The sequence below is a fragment of the Haliotis rufescens genome, unplaced genomic scaffold (assembly GCF_023055435.1).
Source record: "Haliotis rufescens isolate VD_foot unplaced genomic scaffold, xgHalRufe1.0.p SCAF_5, whole genome shotgun sequence".
Taxonomy (NCBI): domain Eukaryota; kingdom Metazoa; phylum Mollusca; class Gastropoda; order Lepetellida; family Haliotidae; genus Haliotis; species Haliotis rufescens.
The window spans coordinates 16152712-16170795 of NW_025964223.1; the positions used below are offsets into that span (position 1 = coordinate 16152712).

Sequence of the window (18084 nt, forward strand, 5' to 3'; positions counted from 1 at the left end):
CCAAAAAACGGTTCGTCATATCCGTCAGTTCGTCATTAGCGTGTTCGTTATAAACGTAGTTTACTTTACTGTCAAAGCGGAATAAAAGGCAACTAACAAACTCACAGGTAAAAGCATGGGCATAAAACAATGATGCAGCCTTTTCTCATTAAATGAGTGAAAAGGAATATTTATCCCTTGTGGTTGCAAGGTTTCACGTAGGGAGTTAAGGTTGGGATTATGGCGAGAAAGAGAGAGGGGTGAATGTGTCATTAAATGACCGAAAACAATTTCATGCTTCGCAAGAGACGACTTAATGTATACACTTTTAGAAATAATACAAAATCAAGTACATAAGAACAAGACCAACCACGTGACAAAAGGGCATAAACATGTTAATCGCGTCGATAGAGGAACGCAGTGTCTCCAAGACTGTGAAGTAGTTACTGTGGAAGCTATGAGTGTTTGGGCGAGTTTTTATGGATGACGGAGTTGCTTCCCTTTCTACGTCGATTTTTCTTCCCTGGAGATTTTCTTAATACTGAAATGCGTCCGCAGACTCCACGAGAGGAAATAAAATACTCTTTGTAAAATTAAGGTTGGTCGTCGGATTCGTAAACCTAATAATTTATCACTATGACTCAAATGCAAGCTCAGGATATGAAGTAGTCAAGGGGATATTGATTACAACATTCACAAGTGAATAGGCATAGGTCCAGAGCAATGTCCACCTTGTGAGCGGACGGTAAATGTTAAATGAAACGAAAGGAACAAGTTGGACCGTCTATTAATGTTACAAGCTAGTCGTATCATAATGTATATGGTATACGTCGAAGAAATGGTACCGTATGCATTTTTCATCGTCATTAATACTATACCAGCGGAAAACAATCCGGTGGACCATAAAAATATCACATTAAAACTTTTCAGAGTCATGCATGCTAACCCAAGCACAAAAACTTTGTCACGATCATCCGTGATTGAAATTAGACGTGCAGCCTGGTCATTGCATGCATAAATTCCATGGTGGAAATAATGAGTTGGCTTTTCGGGACCCAAGAACATGCCGAAGAGTCAGGAAAAGTACCGATTTTCGCAAACTACTCGTAAATATGTCGTATTAGTCGTATGTTATTCGTTGCGATCGTCCTGCATTCGTACATGCATTCGGCATATTCGTAACTTAGTCGTAGGTGATTCTTACAATGCCTGCATGATCCGTACATGAATCTTGTAATTCGTACATGTTTCTTAACCCATTCCTGGCATTCTTTATATTTTTCAACCCGATGAGCCACGAGTTTTCGTAACTTCGTCATACGTTTGTCGTAACTGCTTCGTACCTCCCACCAATTCTCCACGAAAGTTTGCATTCTCTGCCGAATCATCACGAATTTCGAAAGTTTCCGATTCGAGGTGATTCGGGATATTCGTGGTCGTAGTGAAAGGGGGGCATAAGAACTGAGGATTAGATTACGAGAGCATATCATCCGACCAAGACTTCCAGCTTTCCACTAATATATATGAGATGTATACTTTAACACAACATTCAATAATATTCGTGGATAAACCTTATGTTGAGAGGATTACATTAATACACTGTACCTTCTTCGTACAAGCGAATAACCAATTAGAATAAAACAAACTGTTTCTAAGGATGATATTGGGTACATCTGATATTTTTCGTTCTCAACCTTTGTATTACTTACACATTCTCTTTCTAAATCGTCATACATCAGCCCCTTTGGTTGGTCACTGAGATTGTCCCCATACTTCACAAACACCTCCATCAGTTTTTTTTATAGCCTTTGAAGACAACGATGAAGCTGATGCAAGGCTGAATTCATGACCATATTTCATCCTTAATTTCCGAAAGATGTGTCTGACATCTGTTTCTTACACACCTGTGGGTGAGAAACCCATTTGAGATATCTGATATCAAACATATGTGCGAGATTGAAATCCAGGCCCGTGATTGGCTACCCCATGGTGATGACATAAGTTGCTCGTGCAACAAATGGTCTTTGTCACCAATGCAAATTATCAGATGAAATCATGCGAAATAAATTAGGTATGGAAACGAAAACTGTACTTGCTGAAATGTAAACAAAGCAAAATTCAGATTTTACACTGTGTAGCATTCATTGTCAGAGGTACTTTCGTCTAATTGTTGCATACATCACGCGTTTGAGAATATTCATGGGAAGAGTATCGTTTCACTAATTATGGAATTACACATTACATTATACATTACAACGATGTAGTAAATTCAACAGAAGCCGTGAAGCTTCCGTCCTGTGTGACGCCATGACTGACGCTACATCACGCACAACGACGACGGTACTAGTTATCTGCATTGCTGACTAATTCCCATTGTCACATTGGAAAACATGGTAAACCAATAACAGTACGCAGATTGTCAGAATGTTTCTGATTACTTACATGACACATTTATGTGTATACGATCCCTCAATCAACGAAAATCCTCCTCTGGAAATCCCGCATACTGTTGTCAGTGAACAGGCTATTTTGTAAAAAGTCAGTAAACATTGTTGTACGTATTTGGTAATTTCTTTGAGGTGTAAACGTTTTACTCGGCACACGGAGTGTTCTTTGTATTTGTCTAGTTTGCATTACCATCGCCTTGATAATCTATAGATATGGCGTAAACCTTTTTGTGTAGGGTCACATTATTTATGAGCAGTAAGCAGTACATAGGATGACGTCACTTATGACAGTGGTGTTATGTATAAATGCGCTAGTGCAATCATGAGAATAGACAAAATGCATCGGTTTGATGCTAAAAAGGTGCGATTTTAGGGTGTGTAAGAAACAGATTACTGCACTCGTGCCTGTCAGATACCATTGATCTTACAACTCGTTGTTACAAAGTGTATCTAACTCGCTTTCGCTCGTTAGATACGTTTTGAAACAAGTCGTTGTAAGATCAATGGTATCTGACAGACACTCGTGTAGTAATCTCCATTTCTGTTTTTGTAAGGAACATAATCACAGCATTTCCACAAATTACATTTCCGGCTTGGGTTTGTCAAAAAATGCACCTTAAACCTAAAGGAAACGAAAACGCTCAATTTAAACTTATGTTTATTATTGGTTATTAAGTGTGTACATTTTATATACGGTATAATTTTTTAAATATATCATTCCTTTGACGTGGATTTATGAAGCCACTGTTAGATAACTTTTCGATATCCTGTTGCTTAAAGATATACATAGTATGCAAAGCGGACATAAAAGCGCCAAGCCACGTCGCCCGAACGCGTGACTGCATGTTGATGCTCTCGTGACGGCATCGTGGTTACCGTATTTCCTCTATTAGACGCCCGGGCTTCTATTTATTTCGGACAAGCCTTTGACCCGGCGTCAATTAGAGGCCCGGCGTCTATTGGAGGCCCGGCTTCTATTAATACCCCCATTTCACTATGACCACGAATGTCCCGAATCGTCACGAAATGGAAATATTTTGAGTTCGTAGATATCCGTATCAATTGATCGACCCGGCGTCTATTAGAGGCCCGGCTTCTATTTTTTGCACTGAACAGTTGACCCGGCTTCTATTAGAGGCCGGCGTCTATTATAAACCCGGCGTCTAATAGAGGAAATACGGTATGTTGGTCGGTTTTACTTAGGCTCGCCAGCACGTGTGTGGTACCGTGTTGTCCCGGTCACCATAGAAACGGTTTGGCGTAGAGTTGGCTCTACATAATAGTGTCTAATCGGGACACCTTGGTACTATGTAACTCGACGCTTTTACTGAAACAAAAACTACCAAGTGCAGGCCGCGATTACATGATTATACCCACTTGCTAACTCTACATTGGCATACACCAACTTCCTTGTGTGCTATCACTGGACCCAGTTGACTCACACTCAACAACAACGCCCTTTCTCTCATATATGTTATGTAAGCAATACTCCCTTATCAGCGGACGTTTTGTATTCAAACATCTATTTTAGTCTCATGTGTACACACATACAATACGATAATAATGAGTTATGCGTCAGGTTTATTGATCGGTGTGCCCGTATTTTCCCTTCACGGTTGTGCCCTTTAGGCGTGAGGCGGATAGCATATGACGTCAAGTGATCATACTGGGTTATAATAGTAGAGCACTCGGACTAAAACCCCGTATGATAAACACTCAGGTGTCATCAGTGTTGTGTCACTGTGACATCTGATACTGCTTGATTACACCAGGCCGTAACTTTTGTTTGGATGGCAAGTTCAAGAAGAATGTGTGTTGGGATACAAGTACACTGTATATTATACACATTACTGGTATAGGGAAGTACTCTGACCTACTGGTGTTTGGCTATACTGTTACACTGTGGTGTTGAGATATATTGTGACTTGCTGGTTTGAGGATATACTATGACACTACGGGATATACTGCGAGTTATTGGTTTGGTAATGTACTGTGACCGGCTGGTATAGGGATATACTGCGAGTTATTGGTTTGGTAATGCACTGTGACCGACTGATATCGGGATATACTGCAAGTTACTGGTTTGGTAATGTACTGTGACCGACTGACACCGGGATATACTGTGACATTACTGTTATTTGGATATATACTGTAACATTACTGATATCAGGATATACTGTGACTTAATGATTTTCAGATCTACTGTGACCTACTGGTATGAGGATATCTGTGACCCGTGAAGACCCGGGTTAGAATAGGTCTTCAGCAACCCATGCTTGCCATAAAAGGCGACTATGCTTGTCGTAAGAGGCGATCAGGTGGTCAGGCTCGCTAACTTGATTGATGCATTTCATCGATCCCAACTGAGTGGATCGATGTTCATGATGTCAATCACTGGATTGTCTGTTCCAGACTCGATTATTTACAGACCGCCGTCATATTGGTGGAACATTGCTGAGTTCGGCGTTAAACAACAAACAAACAAACAATGTATATACTGTAATATTACTGGAATCGGGATATATCGGTATATGATTAGTTATGGTGTCTTTAGCTGCCGTATACGGTGTCATATAAGGTTAGTAGAAAAATATGACACTGTATACGGCAACTAAAGACACCATAACGAATTTATTATGCCGAAAAGTTTACACTATTTGGTATTTTTGTCGTACATGTCATGTCAAAACTTAAAACTCAAAACGTAACACTTACAACCTGAGACGTTAAGGGTCAAAGGGAGACTACTCTTCAAACCTCAGAGGCCAAACCTTGTTGATAATTTTAACAAGTCTTGAACGTGATCCAAAAAAACACGAACGAACGAACGAACAAATGATATTTAAACACAAAATAAACACGAATAACGAATTTCTGTATAATTACTGGTGCTATCAAGATATACTGTAACATTACTGTTTTGGGATAAACAGTACATTACTGGTTTCGTCATATACTGTGACTTAATGGTTTGGGAATATAGTTGTACACAGTGGTGTTGGAAAATGTATTTAACTGGCGTTATACATACTGTGGTCGTACTGGTGTAAGGATATACTGCCCTTCAATTTGAACAATATGTCATGTATACAACGGCATGTCAGCTTGTCGTAGGAGGGCATGCCAGCATGAAACAGGTCGTGTACTCAGGAACATAATCGGGACAAATACTAGATTCGAACTCAAGACCAGTGGTTCTTGGCAGTGGAGGACTTGTTTTCTTGTCACCATGGCATCTTGATAGGGTTAAACATATAACAAGGAAAGTAATTTGTATCAAAATATATTTATATTCAAATCTGGATACAAAATAACAATATGAATTTATATTTCAAATAAATTTAAAACAAGAATATGAAGGCACTTTTAAAACTATCACATATATATATATATATATATATATATATCTCAACAAAAATATTTAGGCCAAATAAATTAATTATTTGTTCTTTGATAATTCCTTATTCTCCAGGATGTTGTAAGTATCTTCACTGTCCAAATATGGATGACAAAATTTGGATTGTACAAAATAGGAAACAAAAAGTGAAAAAAATAATAGTAATGCTGTGTTAGCAGGATGCTGGGTCAGCTGTGGCGACGTAAAAACACAGGAGGAATTTAAGGAACACCGGTACCCTTCACTTTCCTCTCAAAGAACAACCAACAACCATTGTGGTGTGACTCCAGATCTGATAAATGTACATGTGTGAGAATAGTTTGTCTAAGATATATATATATACTGACTATGAAGCTGTGTATTTTAAAAACGTTGCATAAGTAACAATATTAACAAAGCTATATGTTAGGAGAGAGTATTATAATGATTACAGAGACATGAGATAACAAAATTATATAAGGTGGATTCTTTGTCGTAATTAATTTGGTCTTTATCATCTAAAGAAATGAAACATTAATGTCTTTGGGTCACATATTGAACTAAGTTATTGCGTTTAATACTTATGTGCAGTATTGTTCGACAAGTGGAGTTTTTGCACGTTATATTACCGACACCTTTTCTTAGTAATTAACACTACAAATCCTTTTGATGGCAGCACAGAGTGGAAGAGAAATGAAGTCATTTCGACGAGCAACATCAAACTGGGTATTGCAAAGTCCATTTATAAAACAGCACTTCCTCGAATTCAAACCTTTATCGTCATATCAAAATATCGAGAACATAGGTCGACTAAAAAATAATTTCTGCAATGGAACTTTGGACATCAAGCATAAATGATTTGATTCATATATAAGGGCTGGATCAATCAATTATTATTGAATATTTGGTGCGGTTTTGATCATGAGAACATATAATTTATTTTTCGCTCAGAATATGATGAATCTACTGAAACCTGTCATAAATAATATTACATAACTACGCAAAACATTTCACAGTGCAAAGAAGTCAACAAATAACAAAAATAACATTCTTGCACTTACCGGCACGTACTTTCGGCAAGAATAGAAACAACATTATAGTGAACGTATGGTTACTTGTATATGCGATGCAGTGTTATGTACAACGTGGTCGACTCATGTGCACTAACATGAAGGACAAGGTAGATCAAGGGTACCTTTAGGGACATTGTCAAATTATAAAGTTACATAAAAAGTTGGAATGACTGACAACTGGCATCCTTTCTTCTTTCTTACACTTACAAATTTTGTACTTATGACTCATAAAATACATGCGTATGACTGAAGTGAGTGTCAAAGGAGAAGATTTAAAGAAGAAAGATTTGTATATTGTCAAGTATGAGAACTAGCTTTACCCATGCATTTAGTGTTTAAACTAGTCCCAAACGTTCATTGTTAGAATGGTGAAAATCTAATTCCCATTCGTTTAAACGTATCTGATAAATTTCACAATGCTTTGTGGAGTTTATAATTTCTTACATTCTTCATATCTAAAATAAGCCCTTATCACATCTTGTATATTATTGTTTGCTTCAACTTGATTATTTATCAATTCAGTAAATAGTCAGACTGAATGCTTAATGTAAATCCCGACACCTTGAAGCCATAAATCCTTGGATAGTTTAAAAATATATAGTTATCTAGTTGCTCTTTGATTGTGATATTATGTTTTATCAATTGTGGTTGGAATATATATGTTCTATATGACATTTTTTAAAACCAGGGGTAATGATATATCACATAGTCAACACATAGAGACAAGCGCAGTAAAATAGTCTAAATGACTGTGTGAACAAATACGTTGTGTTGTTATAAAAAGTGGAAGAAACAAAGATGTATTAATACTAATAACAATGTTGTAACTATAATTATGCTATTGTAGCACTAAGCAGAATGCACCTGTGGTACTCAGACGACGTGTATTACATACACCAGTGTATTGTTGAACACTGTGATTGCAGCAACTTTCGTTAGAACTTTAATTGTCGCAACTATCCTGTACCAAGAGAGATTTTAACTCTCTCCACATGTTTACCGGCTTGTGTTGTCCCCTACAGCACTGTGGTTGGTTGTCCAGGTTCGACGTTCATGTACAGCTCTTCCGGGTCAGGCTCTGTAACAGTCATGCAAAGATGCTAGCAGCTTATGTACATTCATGCGATGAGTCATAAGTTTAGTACCATTCATGGATGAATGGATATTGTTGAAGATTTTTTCATAAACGTGTGGACAAGACTGGGATCCTTCTTCTTAAATATGATGTATGAACGTATATAAGCGTATGAACGACACATTTTACGTTCCTACGTTTTTCACGAGAATGTTTTCAAGGATGGACGTAAACATTGTCGGACTACTCCCCCATTCCTAGGAAATCTCGTGGGAATCCCTAGAATAAATAAATACCCTTCAATGATTTGGACCCTTTAATCATGAACTCAGCATTTCAGCAAGTTCCAACGATCAAACAACTTGGCCCTCTCACTCTACGAAGGTCGGTTCTCCAATGAACTCACACAAACTCAATTCTTATATGTGTTAAGTGATAAATTACTGTATCGGTACGCACTCGAGTGAAACAACACTTCATGTCTGAGCTACATGTGGTCTGCCTCACTGACTTCAGAGACTGATCGTGAAGGTCAGAAAATACTGTAAAAATAAAACATTTTTTCTTTTCTTGTTTCGCGACTGCTCCACTCATGAACATATTAACTTTATTATGTCACTAGATGAGATTAGCATGACATACATGTCATATATCGTCTATCATTAACACTAACCATATGCTTGGTTGGCATATATATTCTCCTCCGGTTTGAGATCGCTGTTCTGGTAGATGTTGTCTCTCTCCGCTATCTCCTTCTTCTTCCTGATGAGCATTTCCTTGATGGTGTCGTGGATGAAAATGTACTGTTTCTGAAAAAAATATTATAACGTGATATTATCGTTCGTGAATCATTGATATACTTACAGTACTGTAACAAATAAAATTTCATAAAACTGATAAAACTCAGAATATTACTTCTATTTTAGTGCCTCAAATGGACTAGGGTGTTATTTGTCTGGTACCTCTTTCTTCAACTCTAATATGGTGCACCTAACTTCTTGAACATAATGTTGTCCCTCCCTCTTCTTCAGCTCATTCTGTACCATTTGGTCTTCCAATTTGTATTGTCTAAGGCTCATTATTGCTTTCAGGAGAAGAGATCAATACGATTGTATGAAATTATGGTATCAAATGTCCATTGTGACGACTATATCTAGTGACGACTATAACTGACAATAACATATTAACGGCTATGTCTCATTACCTCTGTCTGGACCATGTAGGACCTGTTTTCCCTCATCTTCATCACGAAGTCAAACACGTCAAGCTCTTTGTCAAAGTTCTCCTCGTCTATAGCCTGCTTGAAGACGTCCAGAGAGACATACGTCCCAGTCCGCCCCACGCCAGCGCTGACAAAACATATCACAATATGACTGAAGCAAATCAAAAGAAACTCATACTCTGCGGTGCAATTTCCAATACTTAATATATATGGAAATACAAATGCATAATTATGACAATAATAACTTAATAGGTTAAACACGAAACAAAAATTATCAAACGGGATGTGAAGGTATGGCTATGAACACTGAATTCATGAATACGCAAAACAAAAGCGAAAGCCCTGATTTTGAACCTTTTAAAAACACAGGAGAAAATTTTACCTGCAGTGAACGCAGATTGGACCTTTGTCTGTGGGCTTTTTCTGCATCCGAACATCTCTGACAAAGCTGATGACGTCATCTGGGGTAAGATTAGCTCCGAAGTCCTGCCACCCAGGGAGGAAATAATGGCGGACCTTTCGACTTTCATCACCCTGAGTAGTAGATCGACCGAGTTTAACTATACATTGAATAATAACACAAACACCTTCATTCATGTAGTGACAATGTCTTATCGCGGTATGTGATCTTGTTGATATATTCTTGAAATAAATGAGTAGTGGCATTAATATATGTTCATAAACGTACAGTATTAAAACTAATGCTTCTTTTGGGTGGATTTCACAAGAACTCGAAATCGCTATATCGGTACACGATATTGTCCGAATATCAACAGTTACTGTATTATCACTTTGAAAACATTTGTATGAGACAATGATCATACAGCATTCGAAAGATGTTACGATTAAGCTTGTCTTATACGCGAAGACAGGCTCCATAGATTCAATATGACTTCATGCCATTATCATGTCATCCAGAATATCTATTTTGGAAATGAGAAAACAAAACGTACCACGGTTATCTGGAAGATTTTCATGATGTATTTGTTAAGCGGGGAATAGTTGATCATCTCCACGACAATTTCTCCATATTGAACCGCCTCCTTCATATTTTCCGGCCAATACCTATCTACCTTTGGCTGATGTTAGAAGAAAATTAAAAATAAGAAATACGAAACATAAATCAGTACGTTATGACTTGCGTAGACTCGTATGGTAATGTGATCCGAAGAACTCTTTTGAACGTAACTTCTGGTGGAATATAGCTACACAGTGCATAAAACCAACCTCATTCACTGGGGGGCAAACAGAGGTTTTACCAAAAATACGAATATTCTCGACTCACCCAATCTCAACACCATGAGTGAGTGAGTGTGGTGCTACGCCGCTTTTAGCAATATTCCAGCAATTTCACGGCGGTGGACACCAGAAGAAATGGGCTTCACTAATTGTACCATGTCGGGAATCGAACCCGGGTCTTCGGCGTGACGAGCGAAAGCTTTAACCACCAGGCTACCCGATCGCCCCTCTGAACACCATTGAAATGATCAACGTTCATGCATATATAGCACAAAAATTGCAAAAATAAGTGATGGTCATGTCAATATGACAGATATTGTAAATATTACTGTCCCACATTCATCGATAGTATGCATATAATGAGAGGGCACTGTATATAGCCCTATCCGCAAATGATATAAAAGGTATCGCGTTATACTTCCGACAATTGCTACATTATTCGTAATCTTCATGTTTCTTATATTACTTAAACCTCAGTCACACAGATAATGCGACCTGGCGACCAAATTATTTGACAATTTGAGCTTTAACTGAGGTCGTTACATGGTTTCAGAGCGGTCGCAAAACCTATTCAAGCGCAACCAGTCTTTTGAACATGGCTGCGACCGATTTGGTCGCTCGGAGGTTTCTCTGCTCTCCTAGAGGTCCCAAGGTGGTGTTATTTTAATCGCAGATTTCCACTGTGCGGCGATCGGTTTCGTCTACACAAGGGTGTTGACTCTTTTGCAACCTAGTGGCGACCTATCGGTAATTGATCAGTGATGTGGCGGTGATCGACTGGCGCGTCATTGGTGATTAGTTGTCGATTATTTCCAAGCGCGCGTCGATCTTTCACCGTTTGGTTTGCAGCATGTCACCGTAAAACATAGACTTGTCTGTGCATTTCAGCATCATTTTGTCATAAGTACTCAGAGAGTTCATATCATTTATTTCCATTCATCACAATGGTCCGTAAAGCCAGGAACACAAAGGAACCAGAAATTGTAGAAGATACAATAGAGACAACCGCTGTGGTGCAAAGGTCTGCTACAATTAAGCCAGAGCCAACAACACCTCAACAAAAGAAGAGACGGATACCTGATGAGGAAGAAGAGTCAGAGAGGTCCGATGTTGACATGCTCCAGTCTGAGGTAGCCCGTGAAATCACCACGACTTTCTCTCCAACTCTGCTTTCAGATTCTCATAGTCTCCTAGCTGTGGCCTTCTTGCGATCCAAGGTCTCAGCCAATACTGCCTTCGCCATGTCCTCATTTTTCTGTACACCATCATGGCAACAACTGCAGTATTTGATTTCTTCTGTGCAGGCGGATCAACTGCAGCTGTTCTGCTATTAACATCTTGACAACTTGCAAAGAAATGCTTTCATTCAGAAAAGCACCGTTCTTGTATGCATTATGTTTTGATCCGTGATCGAATGACAACTAGTCACCGACCATTCCCCGTTCAGTTGCAGCGGGTCACCGAAGATTCGCTGACTGGTCAGCGATCGGTCTCAACCAGTTGCATTTCGCCGTATCTGCGGTAAACAGTTGCCGATCAATCACTGACAAATTGCAAAACCTATCGCTGATTGATCGGCGATCATACCCTGGTTCCAAATATGGACAGAAGTAGTTGCACCGGTCTCAGCGATCGCCAGTCGGTCGCAAAGGAAATCAGTCACCAAGAGGTTGCATCGCGGTCGCATTGTCTGTGTGACTGTAGCTTTAAACAACTCTTTTTGGTACGCCCCATTCATACTATCTATGACTATTAAGCCTAGGTGTACGCATAAATAACCTGTCCGTCCATTTGGTTTACATATGAAACCATACCTTGCCCTTCTCCAGCAGGTCTGACAGCATGATGATGATGTTGACGTCCTGCTCCCATATCATCCTCCAGAAGTCCGCCACAGTCCCGGTCATAGGGCCCTGGGTGGCGATGAACTCACGTGGAGAGTTGTAACCCTGAAGTATGCAAGTACAATATATCATGAATGAAACGTTATCCTGATCAATCAGAGGTTTAACATCACAACATTTTATTTGAGGGACCTGATTCGGCACCCGAATCTTTACGGATGCTATAATGTAAATATGAAAATATTATGAAAATATTATTTTCATCATGGTCTGTAGGCAGTACCTAATGACAAGAGTATAATTTAGTAACTGTAACTTACAAAATGGCCGAGTTGTGATTGGGAGAACATTTTAGACAGAAGACTCTATGCAAAATCGACAAATAGTTTATGGAGTTTATTGAGTGAGGGAAGCAATTGCTTCACACACCGGTATGTAGTTAGCGTTGATATAGTCTGTCTCGTCGTCGTCATCGTCCCCTGTAGATCGCAGTTTTACTCGACTGTGGTCAACTGCAAAACAATATGAACAATTCGACGGTGTTTTCACCACATAACATTCTATTATGTTCACATCGATACAAGTACAGGCTTCATTCATGATTGCACAATATGACTTTGCCAAATAAAAAAAACACCAGGATATGAAAAGTTGCGAATAGTGTTGAGTATTGTCATGTATTGATAAATATTGATGATCAGAATGTAAGAAAAATTAACATTAAAACAAATTTAAATGTGACCTTGATCAACCATTAATCATAAACACTCAAATAATAAATACTGAAATAGTGAGACAGTCATATTCAACCTATATCATGGTGGTATCTGAATCGAACCTTGAGTATGAACAACGATTCACATAGTGGGGAACAAACAAAGAAAACACAATCAACCAATTACCACATTATAAATTTACCATCCAGTCCTTATTTGTCGTCTCTTTCGACAAGCGTGGGGTAGCTAGGTTCTAGTCCCCCCTAATACCTTAGGTAAAGCTTGTTTCACTTTTGGAATGTATGGTACTAACAAAATCCGGAAGGGAATTTACATTGTAGCCGTACTCACATGGTAAAATATTCACGTATCTGTTTCTCAGTTTGTTGCCGCCGGTTTCAGACGCAGTACACGTGTGCTTGGGACTCAGGGCTCCTATGTCCTGAAAGGAGCCAAAAACGTATCTCATTAAAACCAATATCGCAAAATACGTATACCAGTAATCACTGAGGAATCCAATGCGGCTCTGTTTACATTCTCTTTACATTCGGAAGTTCGTATTCACTTACGTGAGGATGCAATAATTTTGTTACGTTAATGGCAGTCAAATAGTCAAATCAATCAGTGTAAATCAGTGACCGTAAAGTGACATAAGACTAATATATAAGTACAGGAATAATAGTGTTAAATTGAATTCATTTTTTAATCTATATTGCATAAATTTTATTTACACGTCTCAACTCACCTCAAATTCTTCCGAATATAGTAGGTTGGAATCCTTGTGCATTTCTTCAACGCGCGTTTCGAAATCCTTCATTCTTATTGGCCTGTCAAGAAAAAACATGCAAACTGAAATGCTTTAAACAGTTATAAAATGTTTACGACAATAAATTGATGATAGATTATGCATATTTGAAACATTACTTGCCAAAAAAATGACAATGGGTCATCCGCCAAGTATTCCGCTGTTGCCAACAGTGAGTGATTGATTTTGGTTTAACGCCGCTTTTTACAGTATTCCAGTCATAAAGTGTCGTGTCAGCTAAATGTGGGAGGAAAGCCCGAAGTGATGCAGGTCTCAGACGTTTACCACGTCGGTGAAAACCACGAGCACTGGTATGGTGCTGACAAACCTAGAAACATAATCGGGGCGAACTGGGATTCTGTTGTCTGCGCCCCCTAATACCAGTTCTTTTAACGTAATGAATACTAATGTTAACATTCTGAAATATAAACCCCAGACCCACTCATACCGTTTCCTCAGGATAAGATCGCCGACAGCTTCGATTTCGGATGGATCAGCTTGTTTCATTTTGGCGTTTCTGAAAACAAACATTTTCTTTCTGTGAAAAGAGCGGAGCAACAGAAGCAAAAAAGGAAACACATTTCATAATGCATATCCATTCACACACCTATCGAATTATAAATATATGTCTTCGGATATGTCCGAGTACTTTGCACGTTTGACATTAGCATGGATACCCGGTGTCATCACAAATTCATATTGATTCATAGACACATGCTCAGGACGTAATCGGAATCATACAACGTTATTTGCGTTTTCTGAGATTTCTTGATGATTATGGAAGGGGTTTTGTCGTGCTTATTTGAAGAAACCGAATCATTTATGTCGCTGTGTATTTATTCTCAAACATACCTTCGTCGACGGATAATCACGATGACAATCACAACAATGATGACGACAATTGCGGCAACTACTGCTCCGATGACAGCACCCAGTAAAATCGAAGCTGAAAGTTCATGTACAGTTATTGATAGGTCATTTGAACTGAACTATTTAAGTCAGATAAATTACTTTGAATTAAGTATTTTATGAATTCGAATTTATCAAACTCAAGATATAATTTTTGAGACATACCTTTTGTCTTTACTTCAATTGACTGACTTGTTGTGCATCCTTGTTTTGTGCATGTAAAAGCGAAGACACTGAAAATAATGCCCAATGACAGTTGTTTTAGTAAAGATGTATTATATAGCTATATATATATATACATATACACATACCCATATCCATGTACATACATACATACATACATACATACATACATACATAATGTGTGAAGCCCATTTCTGGTGTACCTCGCCGTGATTTTGCTGGAATATTGCTAAAAGCGGCGTAAAACCATACTCTCTCTCTCACACACACGCACGCACGCACGCACGCACGCACGCACGCACACACACACACACACACATACATACATACATACATACATACACGGTCGATATTGCCAATAACTTACATAAACGTTTCTCCTGCAGGGAGTTTCCCATTACAGAATACGTCTTTTGGGTTTCCGCTGCAATCTTCTTCGCCAACGGTAAAGGCTAAAGTTGATTGTTCTGTAAAAATTATATGTAATCATTAGCGTCGTGTATCTGTGACGAAACATTTTGTTGTTTGTTCATTTTTAAATATCACAGTCGGCGATATTCAATCTCTGACAGGGCGGTCTGAAGACAATCGAATTTGAACCAGACAAACCTGAGTCACTGAGCCTGACCACCAATAAAATTGCATTTCCAGATAAAATATTCGCTTTGAACTAGGACCACTAGGCTACTTTAGACAAGGTCTGCAGTTGAACAGACATTGGTGGGCCTTTTTTTAGGAGCAATTTGATAATCACATAATAAATTATTGAAGAAGGCGGGCTTATTTGGAAGCAAGTTTTTCAAATTGAACACTGCTTATGATCATTCCATAAAAGATGCATAGAAACATGTTTTCACATTGCTACTAAAAAACTACCAAACTATAAAATGACCTTTCAAAATAAGAGTGTTGATAAAATATGTTACTTTTCAGTACAAGCTTCGTTATGTTTCTTCTCTTTTTTACTGAGTTGGTTACACAAATTCGTTTACTTCTACATGTTGTTTATTTTAAGACATGAATAATGAATAGTCACACCATAACAGCCATCTCAAAACCAGACATGCTCCTAGAGAAACCTGACCCGTGAAGATTCCGGGGTAGAATAGGTCTTCAGCAACCGATGCTTGCCGCAAAAGGTGACTATGCTTGTCGTAAAAGGCCACTAACGGGATCGGGTGTTCAGGCTCGCTGACTTGGTTGATGCATGTCATCAATCCCAATTGTGTGGATCGATGCTCATGATATTAATCACTGGATTGTCTGGTCCAGACTCGATTATTTACAGACCGCCGCCATATAGCTTGAGTGCGGCGTTAAACGACAAACCAACCTAGAGAAAGAAAGTTATGTATTGTGAAACACACGTGAGGTTTCCGGGACAGAAATGATACAATAATACAACGGCACTCTTCTTCAAATTTGCTCCTTTTGAGACCATGTTAGAAGGACAGTCACTGGTCTACGTTTGCGGGTCATCTGGGACATGATATGCGGAATGATAGTGATATGATTGAATACTAATTTTAAATTCATTGCTAAGACTGACGATGTTAAATTGAGCTAAATCATCATAACCAAGTGTCAACTGTTAAATAACCAATCACGAATACTCACCATTATTTCCAACAAGCCAATCCTCCTTTGTTGCCCTGTACTGCGTGTTGAAACTGTCTGCACTGGCCACATTCCAGTTGTCCATTTTGTCATAGTCCTCTGCTTTTGTAGCTGCGCGACGTTTTCCTGTATAATTAGTATAATGCAAGTATTCAAATATCAATGACATAAACATCATCCGAATCGTTTAGGAAAATGTCGAGTCTTAGTATCAACATTAACAATTTTTAGAAAATTTCAAATAGCAAGTGACATATTAATACTATAACTATAATCTGTATTACATTGCATAAACAGTGGAATAATGGCCTCGTCAACACGTGAATGAGATACTTAATATTCAATTCATGGCTTATTCAAGCGATATCAAAACGCGAAATATATCATTTATAATACGACCAGGAAACAATTTAAGATAGTCTTCTCATATCACATTTACTGATCTAATTTGGAAAATGAAATTTGAATGTATTTTTCCTCGTCCAAAGTACACTCACTGCTTTGTCCACAGCTGCCTTCTTTCTTACACACAATCAATCCGTTATTGATTACTTGACCATTTGTTCGGTCATAGAGGCACTTCGGACAGATGGTCAGTGACGCCGTTTCCTCTGCTTCTATCGCTCCTACCTTCACAGATTCGCGAACTTCCGACTGTTTTGGGGCTAAAAACATCGCCAGTAAAAGCTTACATGGTGACAAAGGAACTGTTTGTGTATGTGATGCCGTTGTTGAGTGATTATCAGTACGTACAATTATTAGTTTCTTTGTGTACTATTCACACTTTGACTTCATGCCATGTCTTACCAGAAGGAGTTGACATTACATGAAAAAACGCGAAGTCGCATCCCCATCTTTTCCTGAAAGCCACCAGACCTTGCACCAGAAACATACATCATGGATAATTTGGACCACATTAGGTGACGATATATGTATTCATCTTTGATCCCAAATGTTGTCTAAATAAAAACAACAAAAACATTTCCACGATGGTACAAAATATAATGCACTCCGTATACCTCAAACTACTGTAGACAGAATTTATAAACACTCCCGGTTTAATGTCATCACTTCCGGTTTGGAAAAAGCACATGATGAACTTTGACACTGAAAGTTTTAAACTTCTAGCTTAACTTAATCGCAAAATTATAAGTACACCCTCTTCAACAACATCACTTCTAGTTTGGTAGAACATATGTTCAATGCGGTAGAAGCTTGAAATTAATTATAAGTACCTTTGGGTAAGTAAAATCGCTTAAGGTTTGGGAAAAGACATGCCCAATACAATACAACCTTGAAACAGAACGTTTCATGCTCATAGCTACCTCTACATTAAAGTCACAAGATCTCCCGGTTTAATTACCTTCAGCTTCAACCTCAACCATGAGCTGCCAAAAAATCCTAATTGAATTAATATGTGGTAAATTAACAGCAGCACTCTGTAAATACAGTTTGTAATACAGTTCTACTACTACTTTTTTAACTGATTTGGTTTATGGGAAAGGACAATTGACTCGCCAACGATATGAATTTTTCCGTACTGTAGTTGTTCCATTCGCTAGAAGTATCGGCAGAAATTTTGAACTGCAAGATGACAGT

The 18084-nt window shown here is 38.4% G+C and overlaps 1 protein-coding gene across 4 annotated transcripts in view; it reads right to left on the bottom strand.

Moving 5' to 3' along the window:
• Positions 1–6430: 6430 nt before the first annotated feature.
• The window catches only part of LOC124113286 (receptor-type tyrosine-protein phosphatase beta-like), a 128332-nt gene continuing 116678 nt past the window's right edge, over positions 6431–18084 (bottom strand). For all 4 annotated transcript variants that reach the window (XM_048383898.1, XM_048383900.1, XM_048383899.1 and 1 more), the window contains 15 exons: positions 16983–17150; positions 16486–16611; positions 15236–15335; positions 14851–14918; positions 14629–14722; positions 14225–14293; positions 13717–13798; positions 13323–13413; positions 12685–12767; positions 12226–12360; positions 10126–10251; positions 9555–9706; positions 9155–9299; positions 8624–8759; positions 6431–7953 (listed from right to left, as the gene is read on the bottom strand). In XM_048383898.1, the coding sequence (XP_048239855.1) occupies positions 7892–7953; positions 8624–8759; positions 9155–9299; positions 9555–9706; positions 10126–10251; positions 12226–12360; positions 12685–12767; positions 13323–13413; positions 13717–13798; positions 14225–14293; positions 14629–14722; positions 14851–14918; positions 15236–15335; positions 16486–16611; positions 16983–17150 (1637 nt within the window). In that variant the 3' untranslated portion in view covers positions 6431–7891. The remainder of the gene's footprint in view (positions 7954–8623; positions 8760–9154; positions 9300–9554; positions 9707–10125; positions 10252–12225; positions 12361–12684; positions 12768–13322; positions 13414–13716; positions 13799–14224; positions 14294–14628; positions 14723–14850; positions 14919–15235; positions 15336–16485; positions 16612–16982; positions 17151–18084) is intronic.